The sequence below is a fragment of the Canis lupus genome, chromosome 31 (genome assembly GCF_011100685.1).
Source record: "Canis lupus familiaris isolate Mischka breed German Shepherd chromosome 31, alternate assembly UU_Cfam_GSD_1.0, whole genome shotgun sequence".
NCBI classification, from domain to species: Eukaryota; Metazoa; Chordata; class Mammalia; order Carnivora; family Canidae; genus Canis; species Canis lupus.
Window position 1 is genome coordinate 28,617,112 of NC_049252.1, and position 22,168 is coordinate 28,639,279.

Genomic DNA, 22,168 nt, shown 5'->3' on the forward strand with positions numbered 1-22,168 from the left:
AATAAATAAAATCTTTAAAGAAAGCAAAGCAAAGAAAATAAAACCCCCTCATATTCATGAAGATATACCTTGAAGCCTTCATTGTCCATCAGCAGAAAAATGCCAAATCGTGTCATGTTAGCTAGTAGTTGAACATTAGGCAACTACTAAAAAGGATCATTGTGTGTCATCCGGTAGCAGTGGCAACCGTATAAAATTTGGACTGTATCTCTGGTCAACAACAGGGAAGGAACCTACAAAAATTACAGGCAGTTCATGTTAGAGGAGTGTGTTTCCAGACGACTCCTTTCTCATCTTGGAATGTCCACTGTAACAATATTTGCTTGATAAAAATACACTCTGAACCAGAGTTTTGGGGTTATCTCTGAATTTTGGTTCTCTGTTCCTCAAGTAAGTACCAGTAATCTATAGTACGTGGACCAGTTCACAAGGACCAGCTACATAATTTGTGGGGCCCAGTGCAAAATGAAAATTGTAGGGGGGGTGGGGGGGGCTTTGCTCAGAATTACTGAGAAATTCAAGATGGTGACAGCAGAGCATCAAACTGAGCACCTCTTCCGAGCAGGCCTTTGTGTCCCTGCATGGGTCACACGCCCACGAAGAAGCTGGCCCTACTCAGCATTGAGTAAACATGATATTGTGGAACCAAATAAGGTTTCAGTAACAGGAAATCACAGCTGATACACCGACTGGCATTCCTTAGCCTTGAAGGGGGAAGTACATCTGTGGGTCTAGGGAGCGCCAGGAAACAGTGGAAATATTCTAGTAGAAATATTCCTTACAGCCTTTGACAGTTTCCCATCCCAGATTAGCATGTTTACTTCATTTTCTTTTCTTTTTTCTTTTTTTTTGGAAGGCATTTTGGAGATAGTTTTTTCAAGGCTAGAGGTTGGTTTTGGTGAAAGAAACAAAAGATGGGGTGACGGTGAACGTACCTATTTGGAAGAGTTGAGGGGTAACGAGAAACTGAAACCAGGGCTGATCGTGTTTTCTTTTCCAATTGCTGATTCGATGATGCGGGAGGGCCTTTGCTCTTGTTTTTGTTTTTTCAAGACTTTTACATGTCGGGGATGTTTCAGTGACATGAAATAATTTCATTTTGAGGCTCGTGGGACTTCAAACTTTTCCACCCCACTTCTCTACAGTAAAGCATTACTGAAATTATAAAGGAAGGTGCCTGTCTTCTGGTAGTACAGGAGCCAAAGCCAAAATACTCTGAGCACTGTGGGAAAATTTAAAGTTTAAATCAGGGATTGCAGATAATGTAGCCTACAGGCTGTGTGTGACCCTTGGTGTTTAATTTTTTTTTTTTTCCCCAATTAGTGCCAACATTAAAAAGTCTGGAGATTTCACTTTTAAAAACTTGACTTGACCAACCCGGTCTTCTGAAAATGTTTTCTTTTCTTTTCTTTTCTTTTCTTTTCTTTCTTTTCTTTTCTTTTCTTTTCTTCTTTTCTTTTCTTTTCTTTCTCTTTTCTTTCTTTCTTTCTTTTTTTACTGATTTTAACAGCAATGCATGTTCTTAACAGAAAGGCGAGACTACCCAGAATTTAAAATTTAAACAACCTAGTGCTCTACAGCCCAAGGATAATCTCTATTCTCCTTTTAGTGTTTCTCTCTCTAGACTTTTTACTAAATGCATGCACTTGGTTTGACAATGTGCCGGTGCATGTGTAAAACTGAAACAAAACTGGGGTTACACTTCTGGGTCCTCCTTCCTTTTTTTTTTTTTTTTAACCAAACATAGTTAATTAAGTGTAGGAGCACTTTTTCTCATAATTATCTCTGCGTAAACATTTTTACTGCTCGTTTTATTGTATGATGTGTCAGACATGATGTATTTAACTCTTTCCCCACTTGCGGGTGTAGACAGTCCCCAGTTTGTGACTGTTGTCGGTAGTGGCCTCGTACATAAATCACCCGATTGTTTTCTTGCATTTGTAGCAGAGGAATTGCTGGGTCAGAAAGGACACTTAGTGTTTTTGGAAGTGATCCAACAGAGGCTGAACAGCGAAGTCCATAATTGTGCAGGTGTTGAACAAATGATTCACATGGTGCTTACTGGGCACCAGGTCCTGGCTCAGGCACTTCGCTCATGTCTGCTGGTTCAACCTTCATGATACCTCGGGGAGGCAAATACTACAGTTGATCCCCATTTTATAGATAAGGGGACTAAGGAACAGAGAAGCGAAGGAATTGGGATTTGAACCCAGTTATCTGGCTCCAGAATCCATTTGTTCAACCACTATGCTGTGTGCCCTCTCATGGTGAGGGCTGCTTTCCAAATGAGATAATTTCAGGGGCAGAGGCAGGTCGTGATGGACCCATCATGGAAGGGAGCCAGTGTGACTCCCTGGGTGAGACCCAGACTGCCCGCCTAGCAGTAAGAGCCCTGGACAGGAGGCCAGAGTCTGGCTGTGAGCAGGGCCACGCTCTTGAGGCCGTGTTCACTTAAGTGGAACCAACATAACCTTGTTTCTCCCCTTTGCAGAGAGGTGGAGAGGCAGCCTCCAGAACGCAGCTTCCTTTTCCACTCTTCCCCCTAAAACCACGGTCATGTGTCAGCTCTCATTTAAATTTGAATGGCTTGTCCCCCTGTAGGCCCCTTTGGGGAGAAACATTTTTCAAAAGCAGTTCTGAGAAAGGGCCAAGTTTGGAGGAGAGAAGAGGATGGGGAACAGGAGTGGTCCCCACTGGTAAATGGGGAAGTGAGCCTTTGAAATGTGGGGAGCCTTCTGCCCAAGTTCAACAGCTGGGGTCTTCCGGGAAGCAGGTTAGAGTACCTATAAGTATCTGTAGAACTTAAAAAAAGAATACAACCCACTTACTCTTGCTGAAGCACACCGCCAACCTAAGATGGGGGTGCCTGTGCTTGGGGATCTCTCTCCCGAGTAGGATCTGGGCACCCAGCGCTTGGCGGTCATGTGAGTGTGGCAGGCATCTTCCATGGAAGCCCTGGGCACGCATCCTGAAGAGGCCTTCATCTTGCCACTTGCCACTTTGACAGAAGAGTCCCCAGTCGAGTCAGAGGTACACTTAGAAGCACGTGTGATGCGTGAGAGCCAGTGGCAGTGATCCTCAGCCTCATCTCTTCCATGTACCCTGGTCTTGCTTTCTAGGCCAGAGCTGCTGTGTGTGTTCTCTACAGAGAACACTGCCTACTGCCCCCCATTGAGGTTTCTAGCAGCCACCTCCCTGGTTTTCTCAAGTCTGTCACCTAAGGACAGAGGTCAGAGGGGATCCCTGGGTGGCTCAGCGGTTTAGCGCCTGCCTTTGGCCCAGGGCGTGATCCTGGAGACCCAGGATCAAGTCCCACGTCAGGTTCCCTGCATGGAGCCTGCTTCTCCCTCTGCTTCTCCCTCTGCCTGTGTCTCTGCCTCTCTCTCTCTTTCTCTCTCTCTCTTTCTCTCTCATGAATAAATAAATAAAATCTTTTTTAAAAAAAATAAAGGACAGAGGTCGGAGCTGGAGAGTAGAGTCCCATGTGGGGGTGTGGCATTGGGACTCTGGGGAATGCATTGTCATTTACCAGAATATGCCGCCTTGGATTTAGCAGGCTTTTCACATGGGCGAAGCAAACTTTAAATGGACAGCTGTGGGGATACTGGGTTTCTTTGGGGGGATAAAAAAAAAAAAAAGCCCTAAAATTGACCATAGTGATAGTTGCGTAACCCTGTGTATATACTGGAAGTCATTGAGTTGTGCACTTTGTTATTTTTGTATAAAAATTTTATTTATTTGAGAGAGAGAGAGAGAGCACGAGGGAGGGGAAGCAGAGAGAGAGGGAGAAGCAGCCTCCCTGCTGAGCAGGGAGCCCAGTGCGGGACTGGATCCCAGGACCCTGGGATCATAACGTGAGCCGAAGGCAGACACTGCACTGAGCCCCCCAGGTGCCCTGAGCTGTCTGCTTTACCTGAGTGAGTTATTTGGTCTGCACACTGTATCTCAGTAAAGCTTCTTTTTTAAAAAAAATCAGCTCTGGGGGAACTGTTGTGTGTGGGAGAACAGAGAATTCTGTGAAGTGAAGGCCTTTCTTTCCCTTCCAGCGCCTCTGGCAGTCAGTGGTACGACTTCAGTGTGGACAGCATAGGTGTGAACTGTATGAACATCACCACGATGGAGTGTGACTTCACCCCAACCAGCCCTTCACAGGAGTTCCTACCACACTTAAACGTCTCCTTGCGCGTCCGAGCTAAGGTGGGAGACCTGGTTTCCACCTGGGTCAGAGTGCCATGGTTCCAGTACCTTAGGAATGGTAAGTAAGAGAACGTGGCTGTGAAACTTCCTTTATCCTTTCCAGGCTTTCTTCACTTTACTCCTCACTGAGCAGCCTGGACTCCATGCCCCTCCGTCCTGTCCCTCACCCCACACAGCCAGCAAACCGGTGGGGATGATGGTCCAACCCGAGTACTGACCATGGAGGCTGGCACTAGAGGAGTGTGATTTGCTAGCCCAGAGTCTGGCAAGCCACGGCCTGCGGGCCACGTCCGGCCCGCCAACCTGTTGTTGTAAATAAAAAACTATTGTGTAAGAACACAGTTTCACCATCTTTTAATAATGTATGGTCTGTGGATGCTTTTCAAGCTACAGCAGTAGAGCCGGATGGTTGCAACAGGAATCGTCTGGCCTGCGAAGCCTAAATTTATTTGAGCACTTTACCGAAAATGTTTGCTGACCTCTGGGCTGGACGAGACACTAGTGTATTGGCTTCACCGATCACCCTTATCTCTTCTGGCACAACTTCCTTTATGATCAAGAAAAGCTTTAACTCAGCCTTGAACAGTGCCTGGCACATAGTGGATATTCAATAAAGACTTGCTTGAATGAGCACATGTGCTCCCAGAAATTGGAAGGGGGCGTAAGAATCGACAGATGCGAGCTTGTACATTCGCTCCTTCCACAATTCATCTTTCACATGTGCCCCGTGTTTCTTCAGTGTTCGTGGTTTACGCAGACATCAAGTATGGGATCCCGATTCAAACAAGCTAAACAGAAGCATAAGACAGTTGAGGGAATGTGGTCACCATCTAGCTGTTTGATAGTCTATTAGCAATTAGTGTTAGTTTATCTTAGGTATTCTATGTTATTATAATCTTAGGTATTATAAGGGGGGGCCCTATCCTTTAGAGACACATGCTATTTCCACTAGAAAATGGAAATGGTATTTCCACATGAAATGATGCGATGTTTCGGATTCATTCAAAATATCCCAGGGAGAAGGAGGGTTGAAGGCAAAGGGGATGGGCACGGGAGGAATAGAATTGGCCATGACTTGACAGTTGATAAAAGTTGGGCAAAAAAAATAAATAAATAAAAGTTAGGCGATGAGTACATGCCTTGTTGTTAGGATCTTCCCTCTACTTTCTACGTGTTTGAAATTTTCTGCAATAGGAAGCTGAAAAGGACAATCAACGGTTTGTGCCAAATGATGCAGGGATGGAAAGAGAAGACAGGTCATTTACTACAGACAAGTCGTTTGTCCTCGAGTAGAGGACCAGCACACGTCTGAGCTATGAAATGTCACCTCGGTGGCAATTAAAGAAAAAAAAATGTAGTGGGGGTCCCTGGCCATAGCCCAGGAGAAGAGGAATGGAAATAGAAGGTAGGGCCTGTTGTGAAAGTCCTTGGTCCGGTGCCAGCCATCAGTTGCTCTCCGTCGTCCCGGTCCGAGCTGGGCAGCAGTGCTCCCAGGTCGCTCCTGGCTGGGATGTCATCCTCTGCCCCTCACTTGTAAAGTCTCAGGCAGCGGTGTCCTCGGATCCCATCGCTGTGTTCACCACTTGTACACTCGGGCTGGATCACCAACGCGATGATGCTTTACCAAGCGTTTGGCCAGAGAGGAGGAGATGGCTGCAGGGGGCAGGCTGTGACGTCACGTAGACCTAGGTTCAAATCCCAGCTCTGCTGCTTCCTGACTCTGGGCAACCAGGGTCACTCCAGGCTTCTCTTTCTCCCTGTGGGAAGTGAAGATGACCTTCTGTGGCTGGGATACAGATCTGGGTGGACACGTGGACTATCCACATTGCCTGGTTTACAGCAATAGCTTAGTACATGGAAGCTGCTACCAACTATTATCTACAGACAATCGAGTCTTTCTCCAATGTGTTGAGAGAAGGTCGATTGTTTCCCCCTCAAGAGACAGGCTTATCAGGTTGGTACCAGACTCCAGATCTGTGACTCTCAGAAGGGCAGGTCTCCCAGCACTGGCCTTCTGGGAGATCAAGTGACTGGTCACAGCTGGCACCCTGGCTTCCAGGCCCACTCCCATGTGTAAGTCACAGAAAAGTCTCGAGAACATGTCCTACCAAGGTGAGAGGCCTGTAGCAGGCAAGTCAGCGCCTTCTCAAGCTCCAGTCACTTGGCTGTGATAGGAAAGCTTGTAAACACGTGGGCCAGCATCTGTGAGTAGGTTTTAACAAAACTTTTTCGTCACATGAGGCCAATCCACTCACATTGCTCTGGCTGGCAGTGGGCCAGGCTGGCCCGGTGTCTGTCTAGACATAGTTCCTCAACCAGAAGAAATGAGATCGGAGGGCACAGCTGCAAACCTTGCAGGGACCAATTCCTTTTGCACAGAGTAGGGTGGCCCAAGCAGATGCCTGAGCCTTGCCCACCCGGGAGAGCCCAGGCAAGAGCTCGGAAGCACAAGAAACATCCTTCCGCTACTGTGAACGTGGGACTGTTCACAGTGATCCATCTGATCGATCGCCTGCACATGTCAACCGTGCAGAAATGAGCCTCTTAGAACTTGTAGGACCTGAATTATACTTCGATCTGAGTTCCTCCAGTTAAGCACATGGTTTAAATGCTTGTTTGATGAATCCTGGAACCCTTCATCTATAGGAGTTCATGAGTCACAGTCTTGGCTGTCCTGTGAACTATATAAAAAGCTTCAACAAATAGACTTCTGATGCCAATATTTCTCTGTCACTTTATTTATTTATTTATTTATTTATTTATTTATTTATTTATTTATTTATTTATTTTTAAACATTTTTAAAAAATTTATTCATGAGAGACACACACACAGAGAAAGAGAGAGATGCAGAGACACAGGCAGAGGGAAAAGCAGGCCCCATGCAGGGAGCCTGAGGCGGGACTCGATCCCAGGTCTTCAGGATCACACCCTGGGCTGAAGGCAGAGCTAAACTGCTGAGCCACCCGGGCTGCCCCTCTGTCACTATATTTAAACATAGCAGGACAATGAGCTAGGAGACATGGATCTAAAGGTTTGTAAACACCACTTTTTTCACTTATAAAGAAATTATAAGGGCTGTGCTTGGGTGTATCAGTCAGTTAAGCATCTGCCTTTGACTCAGGTGATGATCTCAGGGTCCTGGAATCAAGCCCTGCCTCAGGTTTTCTGTTCAGCAGGAAGCCTGCTTCTCCCGCTCCCTCTGCCTGCTGCTCCCTCTACTTGTGTGTGCACTCTCTCTATCTCTCTCTCTCTTTCTCTCTGTCAAATAAATAAAATCTTTAAAAAAAAGAAATTATAAGAATGTATATTAAAAATAAATATACACAGTAGATAGATAGTAGGTAAGGACTAACAAAATCCTCTCCTCCTCTGCCTAAAAACTTGATCTTCGGCTGACCTCTCAGCTATCTCTGGAAATCTGATCAAGGTGGCTTGTTGGCCATGTCCCTAGGCAGTGTCATCACTTATGTCAAAATGACCCTTGATTGATAAACTGCATCTCCCTTGGGGCCATGTTAAATACCTTTTAGGGATCCGGGTCTTTGGGTTGAGTGCAGCAATTCTTAAAACTGTGCATGTCCCTCACGGGGACTCTGGAAGCTTCCTGCAGAGTTATCCTAAGAGATCTTGGCTCTTGGGGCTTTGAAGCCTGAGAGGCTCCAGTACTTGCCTGTCGTGGGTCTTGCTCTCTGCATGGAAGCTGTGTCCTAGGGTAGGGGATTGTGGAGAGACTGGCTCTGGGCCACCACATGGACTGTTGCCAGAGCCATCCATCCACTGAAGGCAAGAAGCCCCTTGTGGTGCACCATGGCCCTCCTGGACCTCCTGCCCCTTGGCTGCCCACGTTAAGCTTGTACCCTAAGCAGTCTCTACTAGTCTTGAGCATCTGAATGTGATCTCATTGCATTTATAAATACATGTGTGTGTGCATGTGTGTACACACTATAAATATAAAATTATGTTGTAGTGGGACGCCTGGGTGGCTCAGCGGTTGAGCATCTACCTTCAGCTCAGGGTGTGATCCCGGGGTCGTGGGATTGAGTCCTGCATTGGGCTCCCTACAGGGAGCCTGCTTCTCCTTCTGCCTGTGTCTCTGCCTTTCTCTCTGTGTCTCTCATGAATAAATAAATAAAGTCTTAAAATAAAATAAAATAAAATAATGTCTGCTATACTTTAGACTTCGATGAACAGAAAAAGTATGTATAAAATATATGTATATATTCATATATATTTTTTTTGTTTGTGTTTGCTATTCTATTTCAGTGACCGTTGGGCCTCCTGAGAACGTTTGGGTGACTCCAGGAGAAGGCTCCCTTGTCATCAGGTTTTCCTCTCCCTTTGACATCTCTCCCTCCTCTGCCACTTTTTTGTATTACGTCCATTACTGGGAAAAGGGCGGAATCCAAAAGGCAAGAGCATTTTTTTCTACTTTGTTTTGCTTTTCTTTCCTTTGATTCAGCGAAAGAAAGTGTACTTGACACTGGATGAGAAGGACAGAGCATCCCAGTGTTGCCTTAGAGTCTGGGCCCTGAACCACTTTTCATCCTTCCCCCGGACACCCGAGTCTCTGCTCCCTGTGCGGAGCTTCCCCTTCCGCCAGGTGGATCTGAAGGCCCCTCCCTGCCTGACAGCACCCTAGCCCCACTGTTTGGGATGCTCACGGTACCCCTGTGGCACTCTAAAGCGTGGAGAAGGTTCTAGAGGGCCTGTTTCTACAACAAGGAGTCCACCACTGCAGTCTGCAAGGTTTATAGAAATTGCTCTGGTTTGAATGGCTTGCAAGGAAACCATATATGAACAGGCAAAAAGTCCACTGGGAGGAGAGAGAGCCTCTTAGGGAGAAGGATGGAGGAAGATTCGGGATGTCTGGGGAACTACAAGTGCCGGGATCCGTCAGAAATGCAGGAGGGGCTGTAAGGCTCACAAAGATGTGTCAGATCAGCAGGGCCTGGTCCCCCCTACGTAGTATAAGGGAAGATGCTGGCCTTAAATTGTCTACGGTGCCTGATTGTCCAAGCTGCACCTCATGAGGTTTTATCATGTTTATCTCATCAGGTTTTATGTAAGCTTCAGGGTTTCCTAAATTCAACAGTCTTATAATTTTTTTGTTTTATTTTTTGGCTTTCCGGTTTTATTGTGAGATAACTGACATTCATCACTAAGTATAAGGGGTACAGCATGATGGTTTGGACTTACGTATATTATAAAATGCTTATAGCTTTTTATAATAATAAGAGCTTATGTTTATCGAGAGCCTTCTTTGTATGGGGCCCTGGGCCAGGCATTTTAGCTACATCATCTCATTTAATCTTTGTACTGAGCCGAGTCACAGAGAAGGAAACCAAGTGTTTGAGTAACTTGCCCAAGGTCAGCAGCACAGCGGTGTGAAACATCTGAGCCTAGAATCCATGCTCTGTACTTTTTCTCTTACATAGTTTACATTTGCACTTCCTCCTTGTTTCTTAATAGTCTAAAAACATTGAGGAAGGCAAAATTCACTGAAGAAGAGACTCTTATCATATGGGGAAAAAGGAAATAATTACTTCTCTGAATCAAGAGATCAAGGTCTGGGCAACTAGAATAGAGAAGGGCCTGGTCTGGAAGATTCCAGAAGGGATTCTCCCCCCCCCCCCCGCCCCCGCTCCCCAACCAGAGCAGCTATACTTTGGATTTCTATGAACAGAAGACTCTAGGGCTCACATGAGTTTGAGAGCCACCAAAATATCCCCATCCCATCTGTGAGTCTATGTCCCCAGGAACAACCCCTAGATTTGCTGGAAGGACCCATGGGACCTTCCCATGGTTGTGTTCATGGCTATGGTTTATTATTATTATTTTTTAATTTATTTATTTATGATAGTCAGAGAGAGAGATTGAGGCAGAGACACAGGCAGAGGGAGAAGCAGGCTCCATGCACCGGGAGCCCGATGTGGGATTCGATCCCGGGTCTCCAGGATCGCGCCCTGGGCCAAAGGCAGGCGCCAAACCGCTGTGCCACCCAGGGATCCCCATGGCTATGGTTTATTATAGAAGAAGGACACAAAGCAAAATCAGCAAGGGGAAGAGGCACATGGGCCAAACTCCAGAGGAATCCAGATACAAGTTTCGAAGAACTTTCTCCCAAAAGACTCAGACAGGACACACTTAATTCCTCCAACAACAAACCGTGAGGACATGTGAAATGTCCTCTGGGGAATCTTATCAGAGACTCTGCGCCCAGGGGCTTTATTGGAAATACAGGCCTCTTTTCCCTAGCACATATCAAAATTCCAGACTCCTAGAAGGAGAGCAGGTGTTCAGAATAAAAAAACATTGTTTGTATGATAAGATGCCAATACTAGTTAGGGAACGGGGGTAGGGGACGCAGAGAGGGGACACTTCTGGATTCCAAGTTCCCAGATGCTAGCGATGGTTACCCTTGCAAGCAGGCCCTCCAAGGACAGTGGTCTCAGGTCTCTGCAATCTGTTATTCTAAATTCTAGAAATGCCAGCTGGTGGCTGAAATAAACCCCAAAGGAAGTTTGTACTTAAAATTGCTTTATGTGGTGGGGCACCTGGTTGGCGAAGTTGTTAGGCACCAGACTCTTTGTTTTGGCTCAGGTCATGATCTCCAGGTTATGGGTTCAAGCCCAAGTTGGGCTCCTCGCTCACCAGGGAGTCTGCTTGGGATTCTCTCCCTTTCCCTCTGTACCCCCCCACACCCCGCTCACACACACACACTCTCTCTCTCTCTCTCTCTCTCAAATAAATAAATCTTTTTTAAAAATGCTTTACAAGCAAAAATTTTTCTCCTCTGCCCTCGTAGTCCATCACCATTAAACAGAAGAAAAAAAAATCATCTATGATCCTACTATTCCTAAGTAATATGATTATTTTATATTTTTAAAAATAAGATGTTCTGCATACAGTGATTTTCAGGAACCACTATAGCAGCTTCATCTCCACGTTACTGAGCATATTTTATACCACCGTTTCAAATGGCTATAGCATTTTCTCCTGCATCTCAAAATAGGAAAGCAATCCCTTAGAAGAAATCCTATATTGCCATAATGTATTTTTCCCGTTTCCCTGTGGAATGATGGCAACTTTGTCCAGGAGAGTAAGAAGCCGTTGACCAGAGGGATCCAGATGGGGGTGTTGATGAGGCCCATGAGGGAGCCAGTGGCATCAGGGACAGAACATGGGAAGGAGACAGGATCCTCAAGAATCTGAGATCCAGCTGTGTCCCCAGCTACATAACTCACCAAGATTGTGTTGACCAAAACTCTGTAAGAGAGGCCTCAGCACATTTCAGTTAAAACTGGAAGGAGACTGGGAACTAAAGGAACATTATTTCCCATGATGATTTTTTTTTCTCTTTTCGTTGACTACCTACCTTGAAGTATCTAGAATACGTTGACCATGAAGTACAAAATAGTGATTTTGAAGTAAATGCACTGGGCATTAAAGCTATTTTGTTTATTTTCAAATTTTTTTTTTACTTATTTATGTATTTTATTTATTTATGTGTTAGAGAGAGAGTGCGCAGGTGGAGAAGGAGGGGGACGAGCAGACTCCTCGCTGATCGTGGAGCCCAACGTGAGGCTCTATCTCACAACCCTGAGATCATGACCTGAGCTGAAATCCAGAGTTGGAGGCTTAACTGACTGAGCCATCCAGGTGCCCCACTTAAGCAATTTTAAAGGAGAAAATTTCATCCTAGACATTGGAATTGGCTAAATCCCAGTGGCAGGCCCTCCACTGCCACAGCGGGTGGGCCCTCCGAGGGCCCAGAAACACATCTCTGAAGCCATCAGTGTCTTTCTCCACACGGCTCACCGGATTTCACGTATAAACTGTGTCCACTGCAAGCCAGTGACTCTCTCAAGACAGAAACTCTTTATTCTTTGGTTTTGATGTTCCCTGCGGATTTGAGGAAATATTGGAAAAGGTAGAAGGGGCTCAACCGTGTGTGTTCAGGTAATTTTCATATGTGCTTGTTGGTGTTTTTTATATAGGTTAAAGGCCCTTTCAGGAGCAACTCCATTGTGTTGAATGACCTGAAGCCCTTAAGAGAATATTGTTTACAAGTCAAGGCGCAACTGGTTTGGACAGTTTCAAAGCTCTCTAGACTCGGACATTTAAGCAACGTATCTTGCTACGAAACAGCAGCAGATGGTAACGTAGGACACCTCACGGCCTTTCTGAGCTGGGACAAGAATCCTCCCCAAGTAGTGAAATCAGGGATGGCTTACTAGGTGGAGGGACGTAGGAGTGGGGATACCCAGAGAGAAGGGCAAGAAGCAAGGACAATCTCCTTGCTGAGAAGGAAGGAGAAGCTGAGATCGACAGTAATAACAGCCCCAAACAGCTAACGGTGCTTGCTTGATTTTAGGATTGCCTCTACTAGCTACTCATTCAGGCATGTGAGGCTGGGTGGAGGAGGGACAGTATGTGTCCATTTCATGAGGACAGTGAAGCCTCTAAGCAGTTGGTAGATCAAGAATGACCTGATATTTATTTCCCGTGTGGGATGAGCCTCTTGTTCACTTTTGTGTCCTCTTCTTAGCCACTACCAAGCTTCAGCAAATCATCATAATTGCCGTGGGAATCTTTCTGTTGCTGTTGGCACTGGCAGGGGCCTGTTTCTTCCTGGTCCTGAAATACAAAGGCCTGATAAAATACTGGTTTCACTCTCCGCCAACCATCCCATTACAAATAGAAGAGGTACGTATGCACATGTCTAGTGGGTGACATCTTAGCACTCCACGGCCCCCCTGGTAATGCCTAAGGGTATGGCAGGGGACAAAGCCATGGGCATAGAGAGTTGAGTTAAAAAGTGGTATAGGGCAGGGGTGCCTGGGTGGCTCAGTTGGTTGAACATCCCGCTCTTGATCTTGGCTCAGGTCTTGAGCTCATGGTTGTGAGTTCAAGCCCCACGTTGGGCTCTGCGCTGGGCATGAAGCCTATTTTTAGAAGGGTTATTTGTACACCCGGGTTCATAGCAGCATTATTCACAACAGCCAAATGGTGCAAGCGACCTAAGTTTCCGTCACTGGACGAATGGATAAGCAAAATGTTGTCTATCCATACAGTGAAATGTTATTCAGCCATAAAAAGGAAGGAGTTTCTGACCCAACGTGAATGGACCTTGAGGATATTATGGTAGATATTAAACCGGTCACAAAAAAGAGAAATACTGTGTGATTCCACTTCTATAAGATACTTGGAGGAGTCAAATTCATAGAGGCCATTCAAAGTAGAGTGGCGGGTACCAGGGTCTGGGCAGGGAGGAAGAAGTGGGGAGTTAGTCTTTCATGGGGATGATATTTTAGTTTTGTAAAATAAAAACAGTTCCAGAGATGGTGGTGAGGGTTGTACAGCCGTGTGAACGTATTTTATGCTACTGAGTCGTACACTTAAAAGCGGTTAAGATGTAACTTCTATGTTATGTGTATTTTCCCGCGATTTAAAACACTTTTTTAATGGCATGAAGTTGGTGAAAAAAGGTAGCCAGTTCCTGGCCTGGCCAAGAAATTGGCACATGAGCCCCATGCCTTTAGGAGAAAGCCCCCAGGGAGCCTGGCAGAGGATAGGGAGGTGGCAAAGACAGGGGTCTAGAGCATGGGCTGTGGGTCAGATGTGTGCACTTAGAAGGATTCTAGGGCAAATGCACCCAGGGCTGTGAGTACAGAGCCTTGCACGCCGAGAGCTCCCTGGATGTTACTGGTATTTTGAAAGACCTGAGGAAGGAGGGTGGACGGGGTCTCGTGGGACAGTGGATTTCCTGCACAGCCCCACCCGCCCCGAGGCTCTGAGGTGGCCTGGCCCTCCGAGGACACCATGGGGGACACGCTTAGGGTCAGAAGTGAGCCAACAGAAGATCATTTAAAAGGATTTGCTTCTGGAAATTTATTGGCAGCAAAATCGGGGCAAAGGTACTGGAAACAGAATCGCACTCTGTTACACCTCGACAGAGTAGGCGTTAGATAAAGTCCAAGTTTGCGGAGAAAGAGCAGTGCTTCCAGAAAGAGCTATATGTTGTGCCCAAGATCACAAATCCGAGAAACCGCCAAGGAGCCGACACCGATGCAAGCACACGAAGGTTTATTTACAAGCTCGAGCCTGGGTCCAAGTGTACCCGACGCAGCGGAGCAGGGACTTGGACCCCGAGACTAAGAGGCTTAGCAACTTTATAGGGGCCAGTGGCCAATGGGATACGCAGAGAGTTGCGCAGTCATGCTGGTCCGCTGAACCGGATTTCTGGTTAGGGTGTGCCCTGGTCTGACTAGGGCGGGGTAGTGCCCTCAGTAATAAGCAGGTCAGCACAAGGCGGGTGCAGCCCAAACTAGAGTCAGTCCTGCTCTGCTTGTCCAGGGGTAGGGGATTTTGTTTAATTTCCTGGGTCCCACACTGTAGTCCCTCATCTTCCTTCCCTTGTCGGGGTATTTAAAGTACACAGACATAATACAAATTACATGTTCAGGGGCCCCTGGGTGGCTCAGTGGTTGAGCGTCTGCCTTCAGCTCAGGTCATGATCCAGGGGCCCCAGGATCGAGTCCCGCATCAGGCTCCCCATGGGGAGCCTGCTTTTCCCTCTGCCTGTGTCTCTGCCTCTCTGTGTGTCTCTCATGAATGAATGAATGAATGAATGAATGAATGAATGAATGAATGAATGAATGACAAGTTACATGGTAAATTCCCTCCTAGAACCTCCATGCAGATCCTGCATGATTCCAGGCACATGAGGCCTCCAGAGTAGTCAGCGTCATAGAAGTGATACGGGAGAGCTTGGATCTTGTCTGACAAAGTCAAAGAATGAATCTCATGGACATGAGAGTCTTGGGAGTGAGCCAAGTGACAGAAGTTTATTAAGCAGACATACAGGGAAAGCTCCCCACAGGGTGGCCAGTGGGGGCCTTCACGTCCCTCTTTTATAGGAAACTGACCAGGGTGCTTGGTAAATTTCTTGTCCCTACCAGGGTGGATATTTAGAACAAACAGGTGGACTTGTAACTATCATAATAACAAACAAGATGTTTTTGTAAATATCATGAGCCCAAACAAGGTGCTCCCTTCTCTCTGGTTAACATCTCCTCCATAACATTTGTCTACATCTGGGATTTCAGTGAACCTAGTCCGGTAGCCCATGGCCTTGAGGTTCTTATGCAGTCTTGGTTTGAGCAGGGACTATTTTTAAATATTTTTTTAAATGTGTTTATTCATGAGAGAGAGAGAGAGAGAGAGAGAGAGGCAGAGATACAGGCAGAGGGAGAAGCAGGCTCCATGCAGGGAGCCCGACGTGGGACTCGATCCTGGGACCCCAGGATCAAGCCCTGGGCTGAAGGCAGGCGCTAAATCACTGAGCTGTCCCTGAGCAGGGACTATTAATAACACTTTAATGGCATATTTCTGTGATTGCTTAGTAACCATTAGAAGGGGCGGTACCCCCTAACATTTTGGAACCAGGGAACCAGGTTTATTTTTCCTGTTTCTGTCTTATCTCTGTTTTCTTGGGATTGGTAGGAGCCTGACTCTGGGGCCTTTCCCTAATCTTTCCTTGCCTCGCCCTGTCTGCCCCTAACTCGTTCCTACATCAGAAGCAGGGGTGGAGGGCAGCCCCAGTGGCTCAGCAGTTTAGCGCCGCCTTCAGTCTGGGGAGTGATCCTGGGGACCCGGGATCGAGTCCCATGTCGGCTCCCTGCGTGGAGCCTGCTTCTCCCTCTGCTGTGTCTCTGCCTCTCTGTGTCTCTCATGAATAAATAAATGGAATCTTGGGAAAAAAAAAAAAAAAAAGAAGCAGGGGGTGGAATGTGGTTGCCAGGGGCCAGGGAAGAGGGGCTCGAGGGGATGCTGTTCATTGGGTCTGAAGTTCCAGTTACGCACGATGAGTAAGTCCTGGAGATCTGCTGTACCTCATCGTGCCTATAGTTGGTACCGCATTGTGCACTTAGAAATTTATTAAGAGGGCAGCCCAGGTGGCTCAGCAGTTTAGCATTGCCTTTAGCCCAGGGCATGATCCCGGGGTCGTGGGATCGAGTCCCACATCGGGCTCCTTGCATGGATTCTGCTTCTCCCTCTGCCTGTGTCTCTGCCTCTGTCTCTCATGAATAAATAAGTAAAATCTTTTAAAATTTTTATTAAGAGGGTAGAACTCATATTAAGTGAGTTCTCTCTCTCTCTTTCTCTCTCTCTCTCACTCACACACACACACACACACACACAACCCCCAACCTTCCCTGGTTAATATTTTCACAAAATAACAGCCTTCAGTGGGACTCAGAATCTTCCTTGCATTTGTCTCTCCCTCACAGTAGAACAACCAGCAGGTCGCTAGGAAGTGAATTTACTACTAGTTTTTCCTGTGGGGTGTGGCTCTAAAACAGAGTTTCAGTTCACTTTCCTGGGAAAGTGTGAAAAATATGTATCAAAGGGCACTGAAGTTACATGAGAAGAGTGAATCAGGTTTCACTCATATTTTTGAGGTTTCAGAAGTGCACATGATTGGTTTATGTTCTCGTCATGAGTAAGCTCTCAGCTCACTGTGTGTTGCAGTGTCTCTTGGCACGTCCAAGAGCAAGGCATGGGTTTCTGGGTCACTCAGCAGTGAAATGATGGCTCAGCCTAGAGCAGGGGTGGGAGGGGAAGGGCAGATAGAGACCTCATGAGGCCCCTCTCCGTCTCTCCCCGGCCCAGCGCCCCACTTCTCTGCTCTCTGCTCCGTGTGTGTTGTGTGAAACAGAAGCAACCAGAGTGGAGGGGCTGAGGAAAACCTGGCGAACTTTCCCTCTCTTCCCCTTTAATGAGTGAACCAGATGCCCCACATCCTCCGAATTCCAGAGACGTTTTGGGAAGAGCCACCCCCGAGCCTGCAGCAAGTGCAGCAAGTCAGGCCTCGCTTCTCCCGAGCTCTGGTGTGATCTTGGTTGGCCCTTGGATTCGTGTTCAGGTTACTACTGATGTGAAGGGTGTTCTTGTTTGTTTGATTGATTGGTTTTTAAGATTTTATTTATTTATCATGAGAGACCCAGAGAGAGAGACAGAGACATAGGCAGGGGTAGAAGCAGGCTCCCTGCAGGAGCCTGATGTGGGACTCCATCCCAGGACCCCGGGATCATGACCTGAGTCAAAGGCAGATGTTCAACCACTGAGTCACCCAGGTGCCAAGCTTCTCTTGTTTTAGAAGTTGTGGTAATGGTGGTCAGCATAGGATCGCACACCTAGGGAAAATAGGCCTGTGCCGCCGCAGCTAAGAGTCAAGTGGAAGGTCTGCTCTTTTGAACTGATAAAACTAATAACAATGTTGGTTTTCAACCTTTTCTAGTATTTAAAGGACCCAAGCCAGCCTATCTTAGAGGCCCTGGACAAGGACAGCTCGCCAAAGGATGACGCCTGGGACTCTGTGTCCATAGTTTCGTTTCCAGAGAAGGAGCGAGAAGATGTTCTCCAAAGCACTTTGAACTAAAACTCTGGTCCAGTCAGCCAGCCTGTGGGATGAGAGCTCTGAGCCATTGAAGCTGCTGACGTTCCTGTCAGGACTTTACGGAGCCCTGCATTCCATAGTCCTGCCCCCAGAAGCCCGATGGTGCTTTGGAAGATGTAACAGGTCTCATGGGGGAGGCACACTTATTTTTTTTTTCCTTTAAACTAAGGGTTTTCTAATCATACAAGTTTCCAGAATTATTATACAGAGATATCCCAGAAAAATTAAGATTTCTCTTAAACACTAAAAAGCCATGCAATTATTTGTCAGCAAAATGGCTCTGACACACCTGATGTTTTGCTCATTGGCAGCCGGGACACGGGGTCCTCTCCTTGACTGGACCCCTCGAGCAGATCACATAACCTGTCTGTCCCAGCCTGTCCCAACAAGGGACAATGAGTGGCCCTTCTTCATATCCAGTCTCTCAGCTTAAAATGTGATTAGTCCTGTAAATATTATCCTGCGATTTAAGCCTTTTTTTTTTTTCAGGCTAGGGAATAAAAGATTGTGTAATTAACTTTTTACAAGTCAATGTGAATGTTGTGCTGCTTTCCACTTTATTTTGGCCTTCTTTATTTTCTGCAAAGTTCCAACTCCTAAAAATCACTATATCTGCATTTTCGTTTTCTTAAGTGATACCCAGTGGAGCTACCAAGGCCTCATGATCACTCAGAGGGAACAGTCTGCGTGCATCCCTTGGTTCCTTAGGCAGGTATAAAGGGCACTTTATTTATTATTATTATTATTATTATTATTATTATTATTATTATTTATTCATGAGAGACACAGAGAGAGAGAGAGAGAGGCAGAGACACAGGCAGAGGGAAAAGTAGGCTCCATGCAGGGAGCCTGACGTGGGACTCGATCCCGGGTCTCCAGGATCACACCCTGGGCTGAAAGCGGTGCTAAACTGCTGAGCCACCCGGGCTGCCCTAAAGGGCACTTTCAGAAGCTGCATGAGCACTTCACTTTTTAGGAGTTGTGTGTTGACCAAGGCAGGGGCTTGTAGACAGTAAAGAGAATTCGCTGATGGACAACAGTGATACCCACGGGGCATTGCACTCTTCTGATGAGGGAAGTATTGACAGGTTCTTTGGTTCAAAGGCTTTGGATTGAAAATCCATTTCTGGGACCCTTGACATTTGGGAAATGGATGTGTAGTTACATGTGCCCTCCCCCAACACACACACACACACACACACAAAGTGATAGACTTGCTTGTAAGGTCTGCTTTAGCCCCTACTGGTGGCCAAAACACACTGGGAAGAAGAGACATGGTATGATTATGAAGCTTCTGGCGCTGGTCAGTGGGACCAAGTTCTCTCTCATCTGGCGCTTGTGCCACTGGTGAGGAATTGGCTCTTGGGCTGACTTTCTAACCAAGCACTGTGTACTTTGCCGACAAGACATAAAAGGACCCCTCCTCCCCCCAGACCCCGCTCCATGCAAGTGCTCTTGGGAGAGATCCGCTTTATTAGGTGCATCTGAGTCAAGCCTGGTTTGGAGGAAGAGCTAGTAGGTGGAGACTGAACACCTGGCTCAGATCAGGTAGGGGATGTGAGATAGAAGGGCTTCCTTTTTGGGGCTGTGGGGTGAAGCACAGCGAGGGTGGGAGGACATGCATGTAGCAGAAAGCAGGCTAAGAGTCTGAGCCCGGGATCCCTGGGTGGCGCAGTGGTTTAGCGCCTGCCTTTGACCCAGGGCGCGATCCTGGAGACCCGGGATCGAATCCCACGTCGGGCTCCCGGTGCATGGAGCCTGCTTCTCTCTCTGCCTGTGTCTCTGCCTCTCTCTCTGTGTGTCTATCATGAATAAATAAATAAAATCTTTAAAAAAAAAAAAAAGAGTCTGAGCCCAACAGAAAGGGGACAGATAACTCTGTAAGAGAGGAAGTGCCTATGTGCCACCGTGTGGGGAAGGGAGTTAGTTCCAGCTAGTCAGGGGCCAGCAGGCTGGCTCTGGGGACCAGATGCCCAGAAGGCTGAACTGGCTTCAGGGCCTGGAGCAGGAGGTCGCTGTGGTGCAGGCCCAGTAAGGCCCTTCTTGTTGAAGGCAGTGGCTTAAATCTGTGACACTCAGAGCCCAAGCCCAGAGCCAGCCCTGTTCCCAGGGGCCTCTGGGGCCAGGCTCAACAACGTTACTGTGTTGTAGGGGAGACGATGCCAATAACACCAAACATGCCACTTCTCCATGACCCCACTTCACCATCCTAACTCAATAAACATCCTGAGGAGGCGTGGGGCTGGCCTCTTAACCACAGGAGGATAAGAACTAGTTGACTAAGAGTCTCCTTTTCTGTAGCTCTTCCCCCAAAACACCTGATTCTACTTTGTAAAATAAATAGCTCATCGATTAGAATTCATACTTGTACTAACTTGGGACTTTAATTTCTGGTCAGGCTACGTACAGAACCATAAAATGAGTCAGAAGCCACCTTATACATCATTTACAACAGGGCAAGCTGTAGGCCATGCAGCAAATCCAGGCCGCTCCCTGTATTTGTAGCTAAGAATAGTTTCTACATCTTTAAATGGTTGGGGGTGGGGGGAAATCAAAAGAATAGTATTTCATCACGCATGAAAGGCATATGAAATTTAAATTTCAGCGTCTGTAAATCAACGTTTATTGGAAGGCAGTGACTCTCATTCATGTGCGTACCATCGCTGGCTGCATTTGCACTGCTGGGGAGAACTGAGAAGGCCTACAGGGCCAAGATATTTACTACTTGGCCCTTTCCCAAGGAAGTTTGATGCCCCTTGACCTACACAATGAAGTGTTCACTGTACAGGAGAAAACAGACCCATTCTCATTATTTAAGTGAATACAAAGTCCCTGCAAGAAGCCATTTGAAAAAAAAAAAAAAAAGAGGAAAAAAAGCCATTTAATGCTGAGATGATCTCATTCAAGGGTCATATATTGTGTGGGAGAAGTATTCTTGCATAAATTCTTTTTCTTGTTTTTTTATTTATTTTTGTTTTGTATATATTTGTTTATTGGAGTTCGATTTGCCAACATATAGCATAACACCCTTGCATAAATTGCACAAAGCGCATCATGCACTGTGTCCTCGGGCAGGGGGAGGGAGGCAGGAGTAGGGGTATGCAGATCAGTGGAGGGAAGAGGGGCCTCTACCAAAAACAGGGCGCCTGGAGATGATGGATTAGTTGGAACAAGGCCACCTCTGGCCTATAAGGCACCTTTGTGTGAATCAGACGTCCAATGTTCAAGACATTGTGCTTTCAAGCACCACGAATTTTCTAAGGCCAAGTAGCTCATCCCCTGTTCCTGCGCTGTGGCTAGCGCACCCTGGGGGGCCCGAGGTGCTCGGCTGTGCAGGGACAGCCGCTGGTGGGACCCCAGTACCTGGGATGGTGGTGATGCCCCTGGGTGAGGAGCTGCTGGGCTTGGGGGGTGGGGAAGGCAGGCCCCTGGGCAGGAGTGGGAGGCCGGGTGGTGCAGAGGAAGAAGACTCTGTATGTGTAGGACACAGGCTAATGCACTGGAGAAATGACCACTGCATGTCACCCAGCAATCCCCAGTGTGGAGAACAGCCCAGTCCCTAGCTGGTGCTTGGCCGTCGCCTTTATGACTCTTATTTCACTTACAATCACTGATATCTGCCCTTAGCAGGTTTTTGTTGTTGTTGTTGTTGTTTTTAAGAAAGATTTATTATTATTTTTTAAAAGATTTTATTTATTTATTTATTCACGAGAGACACAGAGAGAGAGGCAGAGACACAGGCAGAGGGAGAAGCAGTCCCATTGTGGGGAGCCCGATGTGGGACTCGATCCCAGGACCCCGGGATCACAACCTGAACCAAAGGCAGAGGCTTGGGGATCCCTGGGTGGCTCAGTGGTTTAATGCCTGTCTTCATCCCAGGGAGTGATCCTGGAGTCTCGGGATCGGGTCCCATGTCGGGCTCCTTGCACGGAGCCTGCTTCTCCCTCTGCCTCGCGCTCTCTCTCTCTCTGTGTCTCTCATGAATAAATAAATAAAAATCTTAAAAAAAAAAAAGATCTTCTTTAAAAAAAAAAAAAAGGCAGAGGCTCAACCACTGAGCCACCCAGGTGCCCCTCCCTCCCTCTCTTTCTAAAGTAAATACATCTTTAAAAAAAAAATAGTGCTGCCCCCAGTGCCTGCACACAGTAGGCACTCAATAGTAGCCATTATTACATGCAACACAATCTCATGGGGATGACTTTAACTCCACAAACTGAGGTCAGCCACAAATGTCCCTTCCTCTGTGCCAGACTGCCCAATAAAGCATTCATCAAAGGCCACCAAAATAGGAAAAACACCCCTTCAAATAACTTGCCATTTTTATTTATTTATTTTTTTAAGATTTCTATTTATTTATTCATGAGAGACAGAGAGGCAGAGACACAGACAGAGGGAGAAGCAGGCTCCACGCAGGGAGCCCGATGTGGGACTCAATCCCGGGTCTCCAGGATCACACCCCAGGTTGCAGGTGGCGCCAAACCGCTGCACCACGGGGCTGCCCTAACTTG

At 47.0% G+C, this 22,168-nt stretch overlaps 1 protein-coding gene across 5 annotated transcripts in view; it reads left to right on the forward strand.

Annotated features, from left to right (window-relative positions):
- Nucleotides 1-18,192, forward strand: part of IFNGR2 (interferon gamma receptor 2) — a 38,771-nt gene extending 20,579 nt beyond the window's left edge. For all 5 annotated transcript variants that reach the window (XM_038581382.1, XM_038581380.1, XM_038581383.1 and 2 more), the window contains exons 3-7: nt 4,047-4,255; nt 8,462-8,607; nt 12,196-12,355; nt 12,747-12,904; nt 17,502-18,192. In XM_038581382.1, the coding sequence (XP_038437310.1) occupies nt 4,047-4,255; nt 8,462-8,607; nt 12,196-12,355; nt 12,747-12,904; nt 17,502-17,642 (814 nt within the window). In that variant the 3' untranslated portion in view covers nt 17,643-18,192. The remainder of the gene's footprint in view (nt 1-4,046; nt 4,256-8,461; nt 8,608-12,195; nt 12,356-12,746; nt 12,905-17,501) is intronic.
- The last annotated feature ends 3,976 nt before the right edge of the window (nt 18,193-22,168 follow it).